We start from the raw sequence: 22203 nt of genomic DNA, 5'->3' as shown, positions 1-22203 counted from the left end.
TTTTTTCACAGACGTACCACGCAGTTCAAGACACCAAAGCTTATAAAACAGAGGAAGAGGTGAACTGCATCCACGCCACCATAGACTGTGAACAGCCGCAGCCAGACCTGTACAAGTCAGTATAACAGACACAGATGCACACGGTTTAAATTTACATCAGAAACATGTCTGACCTCACTTCTTTTCTTCTCTTTTCTATCCAGATTTAGGGGCAACATCAACATTTACATGGGAAATGAGCCTGTGTCCAGGTACACCAAACATAACAAGAAAACTGTCTCTAGTAAATATCTATTGGATACAGTTTGTTTCCGTCAGATTTTAGGACATTGTGAAACTTTAATTTTCATTTTATGAAGTTATTATTTTCTTTATTTGGAAGAATGTTTCAGCTCACAGTGATGCTTTAAATAAAATCTCTTCATCTGCAGGGTTCTAGCAGATTTGTGCAGGTTTTGCATCGGAGTTGACTGTTTATTTGACCTGATTGTAGTTTTTTTTTGTAAAGTATATCCTTTGATTCGTTGGTCCGAAGTTTAGTTTTGGCTTCATTAGATTATAATGCAAGAATTTAGAGCAGTAGTGTAAAAATGTGTGGATTTATGAATGTAATTTTGGAGTAGTACTTTGTGTGACATTTCATTGTATTTGGATGCAGCAGAAAATTTGTGGATATTTTTTTTTTTAGTTTCTTCATCTGGTTTTGTAATAATAATAATTATTATTCTCTTCATTAATGACCAAAGCAACCACACTAAAAGAGTGTGTTGTCCTCTGTAGATCTTTGGCGTCTCAAAACTTGCTGCTTCGTGGAGCGACGCTTAAAAACACTGAATACATCTACGGTAACACACGAAATGCACCAAAACCTTTAAGTGTGATTTTGTGATTTGTGTGTTTTAAACTGCGTTCTTACTGCATTAAGGTGTCGCTATCTACACTGGCATGGAAACCAAGATGGCTCTCAACTACCAGTCCAAATCTCAGAAGCGATCAGCGGTGGAAAAGTAAGCTCCTCCCACACCCCCCGGTCTCCCAGTCCTTCATTTTTAATTTTAGAAACCGCTCTGATATTTTCCATCAAAGCTGCAGCTTGATCATCTTCTTTCTCATACTGGATTAGATAATCGTCTAATTTTTGTTTCATGACCACCTGTTCACATCTCAAATCTTTTATTCACCGACTGCCGGTTTTGAGTCTCAGCGGCTCGCTGCAGAGACTCAGTCCATTTCTGTCCATCTGGCGTTGATTGAGTCTTCTGTCCAGATGGCTCGTAGGTGGATCTCATTTACAGTGTGTTACCGTCATTTGGCATTTGTCTTCCTTTTACCCAAATCAACTCGGCTCGACGTGAATGTTTTTTGTTTGGCCAGTGCTTTATCTGCACCTGTCTGACTGGTTTTCCTACTGTGGATTTCTTAGTTATTTGATTTAATAGCAGCGTTTTTATGGAGAAATATGACTAAAATATTGATTTAACAGAATTTGTTCTTCCAAAAACAAAACGTGTTGTTGGGAATCAGTAATGAATGCATATCACTTTATGAAACGGTACAGATTGAAAAGTTTATAAATTATTTTGTGCATTTTGGTGATTTATTTGAGCTACTTGTTTGTCAAGATGAGAGTATTATGCAACAGCTATCTTAAAATAATAATAAAAAAAGAATTATCATAAATTTTAATGTATTAAATGTTTGTGTAATATTGAAATTTCTTTGATAATTTGAAATATTAATTTGACAAAAAATAAGGGAATACATATCTTTTTGTGGCACAGTATGTAATATGTAAATTAATGATGATTGAAATCAGAAAACTGGACAGTTCAGACTAAAATAACATTAATTTTTATAATGAATTGTCACCAGCTGCTCGTTGTCTCCCCCTGCAGGTCTATGAATGCCTACCTGGTGGTCTACCTGTGCATCCTCATCAGCAAAGCCGTCATCAACACGGCGCTGAAGTACGTTTGGCAGGCCGACCCCAACAGAGACGAGCCGTGGTACAACGAGAAGACTGAGAGCGAGAGGCAAAGACACGTTGTGAGCTTTCAGCTAACTTCCTCTAAACCCGAAGGAACAAATTCTTCATCATTTTAGTTTCTGAGGCTCCTCTTTGTCGCTTTCTTCTTCAGCTGATCAGAGCGTTCACGGACTTCTTAGCCTTCATGGTGCTGTTCAACTACATCATCCCCGTCTCCATGTACGTCACCGTGGAGATGCAGAAGTTCCTGGGCTCCTATTTCATCATGTGGGACGATGAGATGTTTGACGAGGAGCTGGGCGAGCGAGCCGTGGTCAACACGTCGGACCTGAACGAGGAGCTGGGTCAGGTAGAGATCCACCGGGAAACCTCAGATGCTTTAAATACAGAAAAATAAAGATGCAGTAATCAACTCTGCTTTTTCCAGGTGGAGTACGTCTTCACGGACAAGACGGGGACTCTGACCGAGAACAACATGGAGTTCATAGAGTGCTGTGTGGACGGAAACGTTTACGTACCTCATATCATCTGTAATGGACAGGTAATAATAAGATGGATATTAATTTATGAATTATTATTCACAGAAAATTGGCCAAATTACGTTGAATCCCTCTGATCCAAATAGACAAACAATTGCATTTGTTTGAAGTATTTTAAAATTCAAGGAACCAAACTGTAAAATTTGTGGTTTTGTATTATGAGTGCTGATTAGCTCTTTGTTTTATTAAATTAATCCTGATTGAAATGTGAACCTGATTAAATTTTGTTGCCCTACTATCTCTGTATGGTTTAGTAATTGTAAAAGTAAAGCAGAAAAGAAAGATGAATTTTGATAATCATTTCACTTGAATTTTTGTAGCTATATATTTTGCTACATTTAAGCCATGATTATCAACGTTAACAGAAATAAATATTTGCAATGCTTCCCTGTGTAATATAAATCTACTGTAATAAATATTTCACATCTTGAAACTGAAATAAATTATCTGTTCTGATATTCAGATGCAGCTGTAATAAACTTTTGTTTAAATAGCCAGTGATATTTTGTGTTGTTGCTTAAAATTGATTCCTTATAGAGTTTTTGATGAAACTCATTATAAAATAAAATGTATAAGTCCAAGTGTGAATAATTAGTAAACTCAGCCCGTGTTGTTGCCAGGTGATGCCTGGCGCTGCTGGTATCGATATGATCGACACATCGCCAGGGCCTGAAGCCAGGGTGAGTGGATTTTCTCCCTGATGGTTTTAGGGCGCATGTGTGTGTGTAGGGGTGTGTGTGTGTGTATGTGTGCATAACAGCCCTGTTCGTCCACCACAGGAGCGTGAGGAGCTGTTTTTCCGTGCCTTGTGTTTGTGCCACACGGTGCAGGTGAAGGAGGAGGAGACGGTGGATGGGATCAAACATGGCATCCACCAGGGCAAGTCCTCCTCCTTCTACATCTCCTCTTCGCCAGACGAGGTGGCGCTGGTGGAGGGCATGAAGAGGTGGAGCAGACAAACACATGAAGAATTAAGATTTTTTTTCTCCCTAATTCATTTAGTCACTCACTCCTGTTAAAACGCTCTGTGCTGCAGGCTGGGGTTCACCTATCTGCGGCTGAAGGAAGGTCAGATGGAGATCTTAAACAGGGAAGATGAGATAGAGAGGTGAGTGTGACCCCAAATACTCACCACCTCTGGATTGTTTTTTTTATTTAAACTGTCTCACAGTTTACGTAATGATTTAGTTAGTAATACAGAAAGAAATGCATAAAAATTTCAAACTTCTCACAAGCATATTCACAATTCTTTTATTGTCCTAATATGAAGTAGTCTGATCAATAAATGATTTTACATGGTAGAAAGTGAAGAAAAAATAGCTAAATATAGTGTATAGACTGCGTGTGATGAATTGGCTCTTTTGTGTAAATTAAAATTCTGTGTTCTGTTATCTGTCTGCATGACTGGACTCACTCTGTGGCACACTCTTTTTTTTCATATTTTTTAACTTCGACTACCCATTCTTTTTAATTAGATGACCTATTAACCTTTTTAATAATGTGGAGCTCAGGAGACAGCTGAATTTCATTAAAAAGAAGTCGTTTCACATCACAGACAGAAGACGCACATCCTGTCCTCACAGGGACTCTGGATGTGTAATTCAAGTCTGCATGAATTACCTATTTTTTGTCCTTATGGTGATTTAGTTTACTGGAGCGTTTACAGAAGGTAGCAGTGCCACATATAAATGAACTCACATGTTTGTGCATAAAATTGATTTTTGCAGTACTATGTCATTATTTGGCATCATAAACAATTTGTGTTCCAGCTGGGATAAGAATGATGCTTTGCATCATGTTTGACTTTTTGTTTGAGGTTTTCTCTTTAGATTTGAAAAGTTTTTGTCCAGGATTCACAAACTCAGCTGCAGTTATTTTGCTCTGTATTTTTAACGCCAGGTTTGAGCTGCTAGAAGTTTTGACTTTTGACTCCGTGAGAAGGAGGATGAGCGTCATCGTCAGGTCCAGCACGGGTAACGCATCGAAAACTGTATAAATATTTTGTTTATTTTTATGCAGTAATGGGGTTTTTTTTCTCCTCTTACTCTGTTTGTTTTTTCTCTGTTTTTGTGAGCAGGTGAGCTGTACCTGTTCTGCAAAGGAGCCGATTCCTCCATCTTCCCCAGAGTCGTCTCAGGAAAGGTGGAGCAGATCAAAGCACGGGTGGAGCGAAACGCAGTGGTGAGGACAAAAACATGACACAGTCACCCATCCACGTTTCTTCAGAAGACATTCTCATAAGAAGCAGTTTTGAGCTGTACAGGTTGCACAACATTTGTGGTTTCCACAGCTACATCCTGACCACAGTTTCCAAGGTTACCACAGGTGGTGAATCAGTGAAGCATGGCCCACGTCAGCCAAATTTACTCTGTAAACGTTGTAAATTTTCACTTTTTGCGAATACGTAGTTGAGTTTGATTAAATGTAAACAATCCAAGGGGTATGAATACATTCACAAGTCATATTGCAAACATTTAACATTTTATAGAACCTGCAAACCTAATTTAAAAAATTAAAATTGTTAAAGTCTAATCTGATTTAATGGTGGAGACCGACCACTCGTGCAAATCCAATCAGTTATGTCTGATTTCAAATGTAATACTATATTTGTGCTAGAAACTAGCCAAAAATAACTGGTAAGATTTCTGGTTTTTGTAGTTTAAAAAAAGTTTTGTCTAAAAATATTAACTAAAGTTAAAATATCACAAATCTTCTTCTTTAAAATGACATATTTTAAAGAAACAGGTGTGACTGAGAGTGTGGTTTCAGGTCAGTGTGTCTGTTCAGCTGAAGTAGATCAAGTGAATTAAAGTAGCTGTAAAAACCAGGTCAAAAAGAGATTCCTCTCTCTTTCTCTGAGTGTTTGCAGCAGCAGACAGTTCGCAGCTTTCAGTGGAAATGGAAATCTAGGTTGTGGGTGGTGAACTAGTGACCCTGGTGCCCACACACTGCACACTATTACTCAGAACTGACACCGAATGCCTTTATGTTTCAAAGCCCTTTCCGTGTCTGTCTGTGTTCCCTCCAGGAAGGCCTGAGGACTCTCTGCGTCGCTTATCGGCGGTTGAGTCCGGAGCAGTACGAGCAGGTTTGCCACCTCCTGACCAGGGCCAAGTTGGAATTTCAGGACCAGGACAAGCTGGTGGCCGAGGCATATGACCTGATAGAGAGAGATCTCATCCTGCTGGGAGCCACCGCTGTAGAGGACAGGTAGAGAGTTGTGTAGCGTTAAAATTCTGCAAACCTCAATAAGACTACCAAAATATATACTTTGTTTTGTACTACCAGAGTTACAATGTCAGCTCAAATGCTCAGATTCTTTTTATATGCTTTTTGCCTTAACAAACACTTGCTTCCTCCCCAGGCTCCAGGAGAAAGCTGCAGATACCATAGAGTCTCTCCACAAGGCGGGCATGAAGGTGTGGGTGCTGACCGGAGACAAGATGGAGACTGCGGCTGCTACATGCTACGCTAGCAAGTTATTTCGCCGCAGCACCCAGATCCTGGAGCTCACCACCAAGCGGACGGAGGAGCAGAGCCTGCATGACGTCCTGTTTGAGCTGAGCAGGACGGTGCTCCGGCATTACGGAAGCATGACGCGCGACGCCTCCTCTGGGTGCGTGTTTGTGACCACAATCGATTCTGTTCTACTTTATTTAAGTAGAAATGCAAAGAATGGAAATACAAAACCATTCAACTGTTGGTTTGTGGTGTCTTTCCAGTTTATCCAGCGAGTACATCGACTATGGCCTGATAATCGATGGCGCCACTCTCTCCGCTGTGATGAGGCCCAGCCAGGAAGACTCCAACTCAGGGAATTACAAAGAGATATTCCTGGAAATCTGCCGCAACTGCAGCGCAGTGCTCTGCTGTCGAATGGCTCCTCTTCAGAAAGCACAGGTAGAAATTCTTTGAGGCATTAACATAATAAATCCAGTTGGTGCAGCGACGGCAATCACTGGTGTTTTTTGTTTTCAGATCGTCAAGATGATCAAATCGTCCAAAGAGCATCCAATCACCCTCGCCGTTGGAGATGGGGCAAATGATGTTAGCATGATCCTGGAGGCCCACGTTGGCATCGGTTGGTGTTTATCCAGCATAAGCAAACAATGAATACGAAATTTGAATATTTAAGAGTTGCATACTACTTCGTTTTACAGCTTATTAGTGTTCATTGGTTTGTTTTTTCCAGTCTCATTGGTTTTAATCACTTTTACATTTTTTCACATTGCAACCACAAACTTTGGTGTGTTTTATAAGACAGACCGTGTGGTTCATCACTGCAAAGTAAAAAAAAAAAAAAAAAGATTTTTACAAATTATATTTGAATTGATCCTTTCTGAGTCAATACTTTCTGCAAATTCAGCTACAAATATTTTGGGTATGTCTTTAAACATCTACAAACTGATTTATTTTTTCTTTTCGCCAATGCTATTATTCAAAATATTTCAGCAACTTGGCAATTTTACTCAGATGATGTTTTGATCAAAACCGCAGACCATTTTGTACTCTCATCATAATGCTTCCAATGTACTTGGTGATGTTCAGAGTTAGTTTTCTTGGATTTTGGGTTCTGATTGGACCCATTTACTTCTCTTTCTACATTATCATTGCTATGAATCAAAGCTATACCACAGCATCTCTCCAGGTAGCTTTAGCTAATGCATTTAACTACAATGATGACGTGTTTTGTTTGATATACGTTTCACTCTAGGCATTATGGGTAAAGAGGGTCGCCAGGCAGTAAGAAACAGTGACTACGCTATCCCAAAGTTTAAACACCTCAAAAAGATGCTGCTTGTTCATGGACACTACTACTACATACGCATCTCTGAACTTGTGCAATACTTCTTCTACAAGGTAATCCACATTGCATTTGCACTGTTTATATTACGTTTATACATTCCTTTAATCTCAAACTTTCTTTTTTTTTCCCCCAGAATGTTTGTTTCATCTTTCCCCAGTTCCTCTACCAGTTCTTCTGCGGCTTCTCCCAGCAGGTTGGCAATGACAAAATGTTAAAAGCCGATGTAAGGAATTCAGAAATAAAGATAAAAAGACAAGCGCTGGTCTGTTTTCTCAACAGCCGCTGTACGACACAGCTTACTTGACTCTCTACAACATTAGCTTCACGTCGCTGCCCATCCTCCTCTACAGCCTCATGGAGCAGCACATCAACATAGACATCCTGAAGAAGGAGCCAACGCTTTACAGGTGGATTGGTTTATATAGTCTGGGTTTTCACAGGTCTGGATTTGCATAGAGGAGAGTAGTAGGAGACAGAAGTAGTGTGAGAACAATGGCTTCCTAATCCTATCGCAGCTTTACCATAGGGGTAACTTTTAGTTTTAGGATAAATAAAGGTGAAACATGTAGGTAATAAAACAAATTCACTTGGTGAATGTTTTAAAATAAAAAGTATGTGAAGATTTCTAAATCCAGTGAGTTTTTGAGTTTGATTGTGAATCTTGTCTTCATCACCAGAGATATAGCCAAGAACTCATTACTAACGTGGCCCATCTTCATATACTGGACTGTCCTGGGTGTGTATGACGCCATTGTGATGTTCTTTGGTGTTTACTTCCTGTTTGACAACACCACCTTCACCAGCAATGGACAGGTAATTCTGACTCCTCCATATTAGCCCCTCTGTCTGACCAACATCCAACTCTGTTTCATGGACATCTAAATGATATCTGTTCAATTAGTACAAATAATGGCTTTCAAATTTTCCACTTTTGCCATTTTTTGATTTGTCTACAACTCAGATAATAGTCAGTTATGTTTTTTTAACATTGTAATTATCTGCTTATTGCCTGTGTTTCACCACCTTTTGGAGATATCTAATGTTTGCTGGTAGTCCTTAATTTTTGTTCCTATTTTGTCAATTGAAATACTAATACTATAAGTATATTCAGTGGTAATCCACTTAATATTGCTTCTATCTATTCTACTGAATACACCAAAGCAGTAATAGTAGATGATCTTACAAGTTGGATCAAAAGCTGAAATCTAAATAGGTTCTTGGATCCTATTTAATAAAATGCTCAAAATAAAGTAGCATTTCTGTCATCATCTTCTGTTATTTTTGAGTTTCTTTTCATGATTTCTTTTAACCACCTTAAGTTGCTCCTTTGCTACAAATCTTTTTTAAATCTCATTTGGGTTTTTTCCTCAGCTACAAAGTTTGCTTTTCTTCCTACTTCTTTATTTTTCTTCTTATACTCTTACCTTTGTGTTGCTTTTTCTTTTTGCTTGTCTTTCTTCCTCCCAGCTAATGACAACCAACACACAGATGGTAAGCCTGTCCCTGTCTCTCTGTCATAGTTTCACCCTCCAGCTCTGTTTCTTCCCCATCTAACATACTGATAGAGAGCAGCATTCACTTTCATCTCATGTCCATTCCTTTAAGCTTCTAGATTCATTAAAGACATTTGTGTTGTCCACAAACTTCTCTGTGCTTCTTTTATGTGTGAACTTCATGTTAAATGAGTGGATGAATAAGAAACTACCATTCTTTCTCATTTTTGACATTATTCATCCAACATATAAAGATATTTCACAGCTTATGAGCCTTAGAAAGGGGGCTAATTCTTTATACATTCTAAAGGATGTTTGTGGCAAATGAATGTGATTCAAAGTGAGGATGCTGTTAACGGTAAAAGTCTAATGCTTTCAAAATTATTATTAAACTCCAACATATCTCTCAGATCTTTGTCATTTTCACACTAAATGTTCTCTAGGCATGTGTTAAAGGAATAGTTCAGGAATTTTGAAACGATATCCTGTTGAATCTGAGCATAAACAGGGAAGCAGGTAATGGTTTACTTGCAGACGCTGATGCTCTTGGCTTTTTTAACCAGATGTTTTGGCCGTAGATGCTAATGCTAACAGCTAGTCAGACAGCACTCAAGACCAAAGTGAACTTCTAAAGTTTTCTGATTCTTTAAACTGTTCTCATGTTTGCATTATTCAGTTACCAACAGGAACTTTCTCTTAAGAAAAGTGAATATTAGTAGACTATTTTGTTGTATGAAGATTTTTAAGTTTTTCTACAGCTAAAATATAATATGTGCACTTTAAACAAAAGCTGTTGTTTTTCTTATATTTTTATTTTTTTACATGGCAAATGGAGATAGGAGGTGGTGCATAAAAAGCTTAATTTCGTCATTTTGAAGAAATTGATAAATATTTTGTGAGGTCATGCCTTTTCCTTTTCCTGATGCAGCCAATCAGGAAAAGGAAAAGGAATGACACTCGTGGATCGGCAACTTTGCAAGCACCAGTAAATGGCGTAATGTTTGTAATGTTTTTGATTTTTACATTGACTTACTTTTATATCAGACAGAGATGCAGATCTGCTCTGAATTGCTTCAAATGTTCCCTTTTGTGTACGAGTTTCATTCAGGAAGATCTTTGGTGGTGCACCACCTCCAGCTTTCATTTCCAGTGTAAATAATAATTGGGTTCAGTGAATCTTCTGAAAGACATGGTGACAGCTTAAAAGTTGGAAGAAAATTGGGTTTGTAATTTTATATTTGTCAAGCTTGAGTTGTTTTAGGAATGTAGAAGTGCGCTTTACCATTTTTCATCCATCAGTCATCTGATGACCAATTCCTCACCTGATTATTGTTACCTGCCATCTGTTTGATTGATTGATTCCTTTCTGAAGCTGTGCTCCTAAACACAGGTGTATCTCAATAAATTAGAACATCATTAATACACACAAAAACATTTATTGGATTATTAAAATAAAAATGATATGGTGCCCCAAATCATCACTTATTGTGGAAAATTCCCACAGGACATCAAGAAGCTGAACACTTCCTCAAAACTGTGATTTAGGCCCACTAAGCAGCAGTTCATGTTTTTCTAATTATCCTGGTTCAGGAGTTTCCTGTGCAATGTTCTCCTTCCACACAATTTTCCAATACTAACCTTAAATCCAGCACTCAACTTAATCACTGCTTGCTGAACAACAGTCAAGGCAGCAGTCTTTACTGTGAAAAACATATTCTCACTACCTGCTTTTATAATCTATAAGTTCAAATTTGTATTATTCACACATTTGATACAATTCAGATTACAACATCTACCATCGAGATTGCGTAGACCACAACATGTAAAAAAAATAAATAAATTCTATCGCTAAATATTCACATTTTCTGTGAAAGTTTTTTGTTTGTTTTTTCAAATGGCCAGAAATAAATGAAAAGATTTTTTTGGGATGCACCTGTATGTCGTAGCAAATTTTCAACAAGTAACCGCTATAACGTAGAGTGTCACACACATTATTGTTTCATGGCATCACACTAACCCTTCATGTTATTGACTCTGGTTGTATTTAATGCAACAAGCAGAAAAGTGACAATAACAGCTGCTGATGGGTTTTATCTGCAGATGTTTGGAAACTGGACGTTTGGTACTCTGGTCTTCACTGTGCTCGTTTTCACTGTTACATTCAAGGTAACACAGTAACAAGTTTTTTTTTTTTTAAAGCTGCCTTTATGAGCAGACATTTACCTGTTGTCTTTTCTTTTAGTTGGTTCTCGATACTCATTACTGGACGTGGATCAACCATTTTGTCATCTGGGGCTCGCTTGTCTTCTTTGTAGTCTTCTCTCTGCTGTGGGGAGGAATTATTTGGTAAATAAAAAAAATATATATATATTGCTTAATGCATTATAAATAACTATGTTTATGTGTCTGATTTCTTTATATATCTTGTCTCCAGGCCTTTCCTGAACTACCAGCGGATGTACTATGTGTTCATGCAGATGCTGTCCAGTGGTCCGGCCTGGCTCAGCATCATCCTGCTGATCACGGCCAGTCTGCTGCCAGACGTGGTGAAGAAGGTGTTCTGGAGGGCGCTGTGGCCCACCAACACTGAACGCATACAGGTACGTACTGCACACACACAAACCTCAATTACTGTCTCACGTATTTACTCTTTACAAATGTACCTATTGTATTTAGTCGTGTTGCAAACAGGCTTCCCAAAGATCGTCATAAATCATAACAAAATCATTCACTTAGAAGAGAAAATGTAATTCTTTTTTGCCTCTTGGTTATTTTCACTAAATTAAATATCTAAAGTAGAACAGCTTTCATCCTCAGCTGTATTTATGAATGATTAATCAGGTTTGACTGCAAACTACTGATGTTTACAGAGCATACATTCAATAACTTGTATTACCAGTGATGACATGTGTAGAACCAGTAATTGTGACTGAACAGATGTACTCTAGGCTGGGCTACGTTCCTGCTGTGCTTTCTGCCAACCTTTAAGACAATCCTTTGTGTCCTCTGCTCCTTTTATTACTTAGATAAGTGCAACATTTTATTTTTAGTTGCTAACACTATGAATGTCTCATTTATGAAGAATAATCTGTTGCTACTCTAAGTTTCCTTTGATAGAAACGTTTTAATCTACTTTGAATAATATGTTACACACTGCAAAAACATATAAATTTGTTTTAAGTCCTTAATAATGATAAAAAAGTACTAGTAATAAGTGAAATAATCTGCCAGTGGAACAAGACATTTTTCCTATATTACTAGTTAAAATATGTGACTATGTCACTTATAACTTCCACTTTTTCATCAATATTAAGGAACTATTGACTTAAAACAAGCTCCTATATCTTACTGAAAAGTTACTTCCAAGTTATTTTTCTCTTAGATTACTTAGACAAGATTTAGACTTTTCAGAAATACTGTAAATATTTTGAGCTTGAGATGCTATCAGAACATCTATAGTGACACCTGGAGCTCATCTCTCCATTGAATGACCTCTAGTGTGTAAAAAAAAAAAAAAAAAAAGAGACATAAGGAGACCTCTATTATAGAGCTTTAATTATTTATTAAAATGAATACAAAATTATAAAACACATTTATGGTAATAAGCCAACATTGTCTCATTTTTATGAACTAATTTCTGCTTCCACTCTCTTAAAACTGATAGTGTGACTTTTTGACCTATAAAGTTGTAACTCTTTCCTTTTCCTCCTCCCTCCCTCCTGCTGGTTCCTGCTCCTCCTCTATCCCCCTCTCCTTCTCTGTGGAAGGCTAAGCGTCGGTGCCTTGCCTCCGAGCCTTCCACCATCTTCATGCTGTCTCAGACCTCCAGCAGAATCAGTTTCTAACCCCCGTCTTCCACGAGGTGATCCTCTGCGTTTCCTCTTCCTGTCTCATTGTCTCCCTTTCCTGCATCTCCTTCCTGCTTCCTTTGTACGCCGTCAAGCTCGTGCTTTTTCAACTACGTCGCTTTAAAATGTCTTCCCAAACACAGGATGTTTGCTTGTGTATCCACAGCATGGCAGAGATATGACAAGGTTTGAGAGGGCCCTGGCCTCCCAAGGTTCAGACTCATTACTAGATGGAATAGCTCTCACAGAAACCTAAAAGGTTACGGCACGGTAAAGCTTCAAGTTGGTGGAGTGATTTTTATTTTATTTTTTTTGTTGTTGTTTACTTTTTGCCAGGGTGTGGTGCTTTACTCGCATAAATCTGGGATTTCAAATTGTCATCAAACGCAGTCCACCAGGAAATGTGAAACACTCATGTCTCTTGAACTTTTTCATGTTAGAACAAACTTTTCTGCCATTGGTGTCAAACTTGGGCAATTTATAATTAGAGCCTATGAAAAAAACAAGATTAAACTATTAAAATATTACTAAATATCAGTGAGATCTTAAAATTAATATTGAACATCTTTTCACATTCATGTAATTTGATTTGATTAACAAAATATTTGAAGCACACTTGAAGGTTCTCTTGTGTTCCTCTGGAGTACAGAGGGCCGGCGGCCTAGATTTGGCCCCCGGACCTTCATTTTGACACCTGTGCTTCAATGTACTTTGGATAATTATGCAGTGCTCACATTAAATCACAATAAATACAATTATATATAATGAAAGGTGAAAAAGTTCAAAGGTTATGAAGACCTGTCAAGTGTTTGATTTCTCATATGAGGGTTTGGCGCCATCTGGTGGCGGATTTTATGCCTGCAGAAACAGAAGTGTATTTTATTCAGACTGCAGATGTTCACTCTTGCATGCTCAGTGGTTGGATTTGCATGATTTATTTTTATGAATTGTTTGGTTTGTTTTGCTAACCCATGTGAAGGTGACATTAAGGTGGAATAGTTTTTCCATTAAATTCAGCTAATTTGCATATTTTCTTGTATTCTATGAAGCTTCAAGAAATGTTTGTTTCAGCCATGCCACCTTCACCTGTTTTCTTAAAATTATTTGCAGCACGCCAAATGTTTTCGTCTTATTTTTGTTCTTTCATTTCTCACACAGAGCGCTGATAAGCTCTACAAGGGCCAGCTGTCAGAGTTCACGCCCCTGGCGGCTCTCCACCCTCCACCCAGGACCGGCGACCACCAGCGAGGCTCTGGAACCCAAAGGAACCCTCGAAGGTCTGAGACCCCAAACAAGAAAATCATGTTCACACGCTGGCAAAGAGCGCCAGACTACCGCACCTTCACCCCCCTGCTCCGATTTACTGACGGCTCCCGTCACCCGAGGCCGGGGAACGCCTACAACGGGGCGGGGCCGGAGACCTCAGTCTAATTTATTTTGTTTTTTTTGGGATGTTTTATACTTTATCAAATAAAAAGGAGCTGAACTGAACAAAAGAGGGTTTGGCTTTAACCTCCCAGAGCCTCTGAGCTGGAGTCGGACATGTTGCCTCATTGGGGCTCAGTGGATTTAAGCCGCAACCCTCTAAACAAAGAGACTCGAGAACTGTGATTTCACTCTAAAATATGTGCACTGGCCCTTTAATAGCATCTGCCTTCAGTGGCAGCTAAAGTGTACTTCATCTGTTATTTCTTTGAACTGTTTTTAAGTATTGACTGGGATTATTATTATTATTATTATTACTCTAATAATGACTCATCTCATTCTGTCGTCTTCAGCTGCTTCATCTCTTCCTCTCTCCTCTCTGCCCCGACCTGCCTCTCTCTAGGAATAACTGCTGTTGGCTGTGTGCAAACATGTTGTCCAGAAACTCTCCGTAGGGCTCTGCGCGCAGATCCTACTGCATTGTAAGGAGGCGTGTAGCAGAGAAGGAAAGCCTGAAAGCCCGGAGAATCAGTTGGTTCTTGTTTGGAAAAATCTCTGACGCACAAACAAAAGAAAACAAAGACCGACTTTGACTCCACTTTCAAGCTTTCCTGCTACACTGTAGGTAGTGTTGTCTGGTGTCTGGGATAGATGTAGGCGTCGTAAAGCTAGAAGGTTTTATGTTCAGAGCTTCAGGTTGTATAAACGCTCCTTATTTAGCTGTTAGAGATTAGAGGTGCACCAATCCAATTCAGATTTCTGGTTTTTATTGAGATCTGACCTGCAGATTCCAGAGTTTTCATTTTAAATCAAATTATTACACGATTATGCCCATTTTTATGGATCAAAGTACATCTCTTTGGCCTTTTTATTATTTATTTAAACAACAAAAAAAGTGAATTGGGGTGCAAGATTTTGCTTAATTTGTTTATAGTGGACAGTAGCTGATTCAGAATGATTGTTGCATCTCTAGTAGAAATGGTTCAGTGTTGCCTTATTTGTTTGCTTGTCAAAGCATCTAATAATAATTCCCAAATCATCTTCTAATGACAAAGAAACTCAAAGTGCCCCAAAGTCTTAATGCCTTCACTAAAGACTGCCTTCTGAGGTAGGTACCTCATCAGATCGCCAAAAAAGTTTGATTACAGCTTCAGTAATAATAAAACAAACCTAATGTCAATTTCATAATGCCTTGATGGTTTAAATTTTTTAAATCTATTTAAGACACCAAAAGATTATTCAAAATAAGGGAAATTTATCATTCACACCATGTGAAAACTTTGACCATGACTAAAAACTCCAAAGTATCACTGCATTTACAACAAGAAAATGTAAAACAAAATGATGATCTAAATACATTTATTTAAAAATAAAATTCAATAATTATTCCTACTGCTGCTTATTATGGTTAAAATTGCGATTATATTGACTGTGACAAATAGACTCAACCAAAACATGTTAGGAACCTTTTAATTTTAGTAGTTTTCAGTTGCTTGTTGCACAAAAGAAACATTTTTTTATTAGGTTTAAGTTGGAGTACCTTTGGGAGTGCAAGTTGATTTTTAGATGGCTGATTATTCTAGCTTTCTTCTCGGGTAGCTAGCCTGCAGTCTGCTGCTGAACAGACATGTTGCTGCCAGCTTGTCAGATCAGCAAAATTCACTTCATCATAGAGGATCTTTGTAGCAGAGTGCTCACTACATCGCCTCACACCCATCTGAGTTATTAACTCGGTCGAAGTCATTTTTGGTCAAGAAAACGGCCGTCTAGATGGTGCCATTACAGATGTGAGGTCATATTCCATATTTGGACATGCTTCCTGTTCTCAAAAGGCTTTTTCTTTTGTCAGAATTTTAAAATTACTTTTCTGCTTTGGAAACTAATAAAATGACTGATTAGCATTTTTTAAAATGATTTTTAGGTGTTTTTGCTCTAAATAGGATTCGAGTTTATATTACTAATTCCAATAAAAAAGTGGCCACACAGACCTAAAAAAAACCTGAATAAATTTAAAAATGAAACAAATCCCCAACTCCCAAATAGTGAGATTAAAGTCTACTGTAGTTAAATTCAGATATATATTTTTTTTTTTTCAAAAGCCACAAAATAATGTTATAATTCTCCTCTCTCTTTGTAGCTGTGTCTCTCTTTTTCTCTTCTTCTGTGCTGGTGAAACGCTGTGGAAGGTTTCCCACCTCTGCCTCAGCCTCCTCCATCTGTCTTATCGTCGTCATCATCACCATCCACTGTCCCCTCCTGCTCCTCCTTTGCCACATTCCTCCGTTGATTCATCTCTCCATCAATCATGAGACAGAGCAGAGATGCTGTTTTGATGACTTGATTAGGACCTCGATGAACCAAAGCCTTGTTGCTGCTACAGTAGAGATACTTTTAGCTGCTTTACGTTAGGTGCCTTGTGCTAGTTTATGAAATAAATGATTGTTTAAATGCTTTACGGTGCATTAATACGTGTTGGTGGAGCATTTGGATGGTACAGAGGCTCTGCAAAGCATGGCTGCATAGATGCAAACATGGATAAATAAGTTTAAAAGCGAGTTTAAGTTGACTCAGTCGGTGACCAAATTAGCTACGACTTCCACCAAAACATTAAGACTGCTTAGTATCTGTTTCTGTATTATTTCGATCCCTGTCTCTGAGGCGTTTGTATTACTTTTAGTTCTGTAAAGGACATTTTTGTGAAACACACATTATGTCTGCTGTCTTTGTTTTCTGCTTTAACTCTTGAAATTAAAGCAAATGCCTGATTTTTACAGCTAAAATTCAGTTTTTGCTTTCAAACACTTCAAATCGAAATAAAATCAATGAACATCAAAATCCAGAAATAAATAAAATCAGCACTAACCAGCTAAAGATTTGTCAAAGATTTTTGACACACATCTTTACTGTTCTTCTATAATTCCTGTCATCTTTATCTTTTCCGTATTTCAGACATATGCGATAAACGTATAGCACATAGATTGGCATGTAAAATGTGTGAAAAGCTGCATAGTAAATCTAATTTTTTGTTGCAGTAGCATACTCTCATGTTGGAAATTTCAGCAATCCCACAAAATTCCCAGAGCCTTTGGGGAGGGAAAGAAGTGGTCCACATCATAATGCTTCCTCCACCTTTTTGGAGTGTCGTCTTACCAAAGAACATGATTCCAGTTAAATTCCCAGTGGAGTTTAACAAATTCCACATTTGATTCTGATGGTAGAAAAGAAAAAAGATTGTTTATCTACTTCTTTGACCATAGATGTACTCAAGGTTAGGGTAAGTAGCTGTTTCCTGATTTCCTTGTCTTTTCTATTTTGAAGAGTGACCAATAGAAATGGGCCTCTATTTATTTCCCAAGGAAACAGGAAGCCATCAAAGTTAGAAAAAATGCTCTGTTAGTTGAAAATACCGGTGATGGTCTTTGTTGTGGGATTTTTTCTTTTTTTTGCCATTCCTTTCTGAATAAATGTAAAAATTATTTTTTCAACTGTTTTCAACATGAGATCATGTTACTGGAATAAGAGATTGATATAAGACGAGGCTTCGCACATTTCTACCCCGAGAGCTAATAAATGTGGAGGACATGACGAAGAAAATGCTGTACAGTCAAGTTTAGAGGATTGTTAAAATACTGGAGCTTTAAAGAATTGCCTCTCATCTTTTTAATGTCACGTCGGAGCTAAAAGTAAAAGTTAACCTTAAGAGTTGGGATGAAGTTACCGGAGCTGGATTGAGAATTTTTAAAATATTTGATGTCTTAAATTTCCACCTAAATCAGACAAAATATTGGAACTTAAAAACGGCAAACCTGAAAACTGCAATACTAGATTTTTTTCTTTGTTACTGTTTAGAGACAGTATTTTACGTGTCTTATGTTTGTAGCCGTGTCATTCAGACTCCCAGATTTGTTGCTACCAAACATCAATGCACCAACGTGTTTATCTGTGGCGTTAGCCGACGCTCAGACACAACCCTGCACCCACTGGCATCACATGAGGAAAGACACTTTGCTGTAGAAGCGATTAAAGCCATGAGTCGGGGGTTGTGGGTTGTATCTCTGTTATCATGTTAGCGCGACTTTCTAAACTGACGACCTTCAGACAGAATGCTACCGTTTCTGTTCATCGTTGTAAAGAAATCTGTCCGTCTCATTAACTAATGGTATCGCCCAACTGCTGTACACTCAGATACAGTCAAGACAAAAATATAAACACTATATACGTGTAGTTTATGCTAACTGTTGTACAGTTTTGGGGTGTTTTTGTATACAGTTTTTAAGAGTATTATCAAGATTTTACTGTGGATTTTTTTTTTTTTGCCAATTTTTCTTTAGCTTTCAATGGCACACGATTGTACATTTGCTCCAAAATAAAAGCCACAAGTGGATGTATGGGGGGGGAAAAAATTGTTTTCTGCTTTGATTGTTTTCTTTAGACACATTTATGTATCAAAATTAGAATGTTCTCCAACTTTATTTCAGCAAACAGTTCAATAGTTTTGTATTTCAAGTGTTTACTCCTGTTCATTTTAATTATTGCTTAGAACTGGTTCAGGAGTGACTTTTCACAAGAATCTTCACATTGTAGCCAGTTTCCTAGGTAGATGGTGACTCTTAATGAACTGACTTCAGTCACAGTCCACTTCCTGCGAATCGCCGCCAAACTCTTGCTTCACAAATCTCTTAAAAGCTGCAACCACACCCATAGCGCTCCAGTACCATTTTCTGCCACACTTTTTCCTTCCACTAAATTTTAAACACTTATTTTGGTCTTCTGAAGGAATCAAATTTCTCTGAGAAACTTTCTTTACTTGACCATTTGAGTCATAAATGTTTAAAATATGCCACTTAAAAATGCCTTCCCTGGTCCCAGAGTGGCTATTCAAAGTAATTGTCAATCGTCATAACTCTACTTTTTCAGTGGAATTACAAAAATAAATTCACTTAGGACGTTATTCTAATTTATTGACCAGGGTAGCAATGGATTTTCTTATTGGTGCAGTTTTTGCAAAAGCCACAAGGGAGCAGTAGAGTATTTTTACATGTGTGGTTAAAGCTACAAGAAAAACCTTTTAAAAGATGTTCAGATTCAGTCTGAAGGTTGAACTGAGCTATTTGCTCACGTTGCTGCAAACTTGAACCAGTTTTTCTTGAAATGTTACATGAAGGTAAGAAAGGGGGGGGGGGGGGGGGATGAAAATGTATTTTACAGATTTTCCCTAAAGTTGCTGCAGGGCTGCTGTCTGCTCCATCCGAGGACGTCAACAAGATTAGGATGAAGGTTTTGGATCGATTGGTTTCCCGTCATCCTTTTCACATCCCATCTGCGCTGATCTCCACGTCCTCTCCTCCACAGCTGGCAGCAGATGAGACCTGCGAGAGCGTCTGACAAGGATGGGAGAAATATCTAGGGCAAGACTGTCAGAGGTGAAATCTGGGCAACAGTTATAAAAAATTAAAAAAAACACCCAAAAAATGCACAGAAGGGAAGCAAATAGAGAAAACTGGCAGAGCGTCTTCATCTTGTGCATTTGAGCGGGATTTTCATCAAAAGTTGAAGCGCAGTGACTCACTCAGTCATTTTGCAAAACGAGAGCAGAACGACCAAAGTCTTTTTACGGCCTGTTTTGTCAAATCTAAAACCACTTTAAACTTCAAATATAAATAATGCAGTGTGTCTACCTTGCAATTTGTTTTTAGGCTGCATTACGTAGAACACACTCTAGAATATATAGGCGTGTGGGTGGCGTAATTGAAGGTGTAACCAAGTTCTTTCCAAGCTCTTCATCACCTCTTTAGACTCACCTTGAGCTGCTTGGGGACGGATAGCTGGGAGCACATTGGTGGGTTCTCCTGGTGAAGTATGTTTAGCAGATTCACGCAATTAAACGCCGACTGGCAGTGATGTGTAAATGCAAGGAGCTACAAGCATCTTCAGCAACAGGTGATTTGTTAAAAATACAAGATTTCTATAGATTGTAATCCCATTAAACTGTCAGGCACCTAGAGAAAGTCATGTTTGACTGTGAAATAAGGGTTAAGGGAAAAAGTTTAGCTTCTCCCAGATTATGATTACATGCTCTCTTTCTGAAAGTTAAACTAAGTAGCTGACTTAAATTAGCACAAAGGGTGGCAATAAGCGGAAAAAAAGAAAGCCGTCTAAAAGCAACAAAAATCCTCCTACTTGTGTAGTAAATTAACAAGTATTACTTTAGATTTAAAGAGGTTTTAGAGTCTTAGTCAAGAATCATTTTAATCCTCCTTAATAAAGGGTTGCAGGTTTTTTTTAGTTTTGATGAATTCATACAAAAGATTTGTCTAAAACATGAATTATTTTGATGTTTTTTCTTTGCACCAGTTAAGAAAAAGTTTTAGAAAGAAAAAAAAATATTCATTTTTTATATTTCAATTTTTTATCACAACTATGGCTTCTTGTCTGTGTCTTTTTTATGGTTAATCTTTATTTTGCATCAGTCCATTACCTAATGTAGCATTACCTCTAAATAGCTGTGCAAATGACACATTTCCAGCTCAAACCACTAATTTGTCAAGAAAATGTTCTTTATTTTATTTTACAAAAAGTAAGTGTGCAACCTGAAGCATTTACAATAGTGTGAAAAAATGTGTGCCCCACTTCAACATTTCTTCAGATTTGTTCTTTTTGTCACGCTCAAATGTTTCAGATCATTAAATACGACGAATGCAAGCTTTTTAGTCACCATAATCTAACATTACTTGCCTGAAAAAGTGCAGTTCTGTTAGCTGTTATGCTAACATTAGCAACACTAGAAGTTGCTAATGTTAGCAACATTTAGTGGGTAAATGTCACGCCCCCTGTGTAAGGAGCTGTGCAGTCTGCCACAATCAACTTCTGTGGATGCAAGTCTAACACTCAAACCAGACTTAAGTCATTAGACCTTGACCTCTACCCACCACCCACAGTTTGATCCTGTGGTTATAATGTCACACTTGTCTCTTTTCACAGCATTAAATGGAGGGTGGCAATAGGGGCATTCACACGTGAAATCTATGAATTAGCTGTGAAATTGCTGTTATTTGCTGCTGATTGTTTAGATCTCGGGTTTTTAGGGCCACTCCTGCACCGCACAACAAAGGGACTTTCTCATTAGTGCGGCCTCGCTTTTAAAGGGAAACGGTTTCAGGATGGACGTCTACACACACACACCAACAAGAACGATTTATACATGCAGTCTGTGTGTGAGGTTGTTTGACTAAATAAAGTAATCAGATTTTTATTTACCTCTTTTTTATTATTTTCTCGTTTTCCTTTCTTACGTTTTCCATCACCTTCTGCCTCTGTGTTTTCTATAAGTGAGGGAAATTGTGCAGAAACTTAATTCCATTTGTCCCCTTGTCATGTTTTTTTTTTTGTCAAACTCGTCAATGTCCTGACACACAATGGAGTCAAATACAATACAATACAACACAGAACAATCTCAGTGCTCCGGTTGGCAGAAGAGTGAGGGTGGTGTAGGCGTCTTGGTGAGTATGCACAAACAATGTTATAGCCAAATGCATTTTATTCTCTAGGTCACTGCTGAATTTCAACTAAAAAGTACAAAAATTGAACGAAAACGCACTCGAAAATATTATTTTTGCATCTAATTTTATTATACAAATATATAAAACTTAACAGTTATGGTATGTACTGCTTTGTATTTGGCTACCACAATAAACTATGTTAAAGCTTGTGATGGACTTTAAGAAGTGTAAACACTTTTACATGCTGCCAAACAAGAAATCTGTAGGCAGTTTGAACTGATAATCCATTAATTTTATAATATCCTAATCTCTTAGCCAGGGACAAATGAAATTACATATCTTGCAATTCAGTTGGTTATTTAATCCCAATTGGTGAATTTTGTTTTGTTGATTTTTATTCATTTTATTTTAGTTGAATTTTACAGTATGAAAAGAGTGAAACAGCGCCCCTCTGGGCTGTAATGTGTGCTTCGTGTTATCCTGCTGGTGTGGCCGAGGAAGGAATTGCAGCGTCACGGAAAAGACGCCAGGTGAAATTTGACTCTAATTAAAAACTAAAGCTTTGCACAGAAACTGGACATCGACGCGGCGCTTTTAGGACATTT

The 22203-nt window shown here is 38.0% G+C and overlaps 1 protein-coding gene across 9 annotated transcripts in view; it reads left to right on the top strand.

The window, feature by feature from the left end:
* Window positions 1–17188, top strand: part of atp11a (ATPase phospholipid transporting 11A) — a 41737-nt gene extending 24549 nt beyond the window's left edge. The window contains exons 7-32 of one of the 9 annotated variants that reach the window (XM_032557042.1): window positions 12–115; window positions 204–251; window positions 781–845; window positions 926–1007; window positions 1896–2046; window positions 2139–2336; window positions 2415–2528; window positions 3147–3206; window positions 3306–3472; window positions 3563–3634; window positions 4426–4499; window positions 4604–4707; window positions 5555–5736; window positions 5891–6142; window positions 6249–6426; window positions 6505–6607; window positions 7241–7386; window positions 7467–7526; window positions 7613–7740; window positions 8011–8146; window positions 8801–8824; window positions 10927–10992; window positions 11069–11172; window positions 11261–11426; window positions 12594–12688; window positions 13833–13970. In XM_032557042.1, coding sequence (XP_032412933.1) covers window positions 12–115; window positions 204–251; window positions 781–845; window positions 926–1007; window positions 1896–2046; window positions 2139–2336; window positions 2415–2528; window positions 3147–3206; window positions 3306–3472; window positions 3563–3634; window positions 4426–4499; window positions 4604–4707; window positions 5555–5736; window positions 5891–6142; window positions 6249–6426; window positions 6505–6607; window positions 7241–7386; window positions 7467–7526; window positions 7613–7740; window positions 8011–8146; window positions 8801–8824; window positions 10927–10992; window positions 11069–11172; window positions 11261–11426; window positions 12594–12671 — 2862 coding nt within the window. In that variant the 3' untranslated portion in view covers window positions 12672–12688; window positions 13833–13970. Of the gene's footprint in view, window positions 1–11; window positions 116–203; window positions 252–780; window positions 846–925; window positions 1008–1895; window positions 2047–2138; window positions 2337–2414; window positions 2529–3146; window positions 3207–3305; window positions 3473–3562; window positions 3635–4425; window positions 4500–4603; window positions 4708–5554; window positions 5737–5890; window positions 6143–6248; window positions 6427–6504; window positions 6608–7240; window positions 7387–7466; window positions 7527–7612; window positions 7741–8010; window positions 8147–8800; window positions 8825–10926; window positions 10993–11068; window positions 11173–11260; window positions 11427–12593; window positions 13170–13832 lie in introns of those variants that run through there. The other 8 variants (XM_032557040.1, XM_032557038.1, XM_032557043.1 and 5 more) reach the window with 8 other exon arrangements.
* The last annotated feature ends 5015 nt before the right edge of the window (window positions 17189–22203 follow it).

The sequence above is a fragment of the Xiphophorus hellerii genome, chromosome 24 (assembly GCF_003331165.1).
Source record: "Xiphophorus hellerii strain 12219 chromosome 24, Xiphophorus_hellerii-4.1, whole genome shotgun sequence".
Classification (NCBI taxonomy): domain Eukaryota; kingdom Metazoa; phylum Chordata; class Actinopteri; order Cyprinodontiformes; family Poeciliidae; genus Xiphophorus; species Xiphophorus hellerii.
The sequence above is the reverse complement of the archived record's forward strand: the minus strand, read 5'-3'. Positions and strand labels throughout refer to the sequence as shown.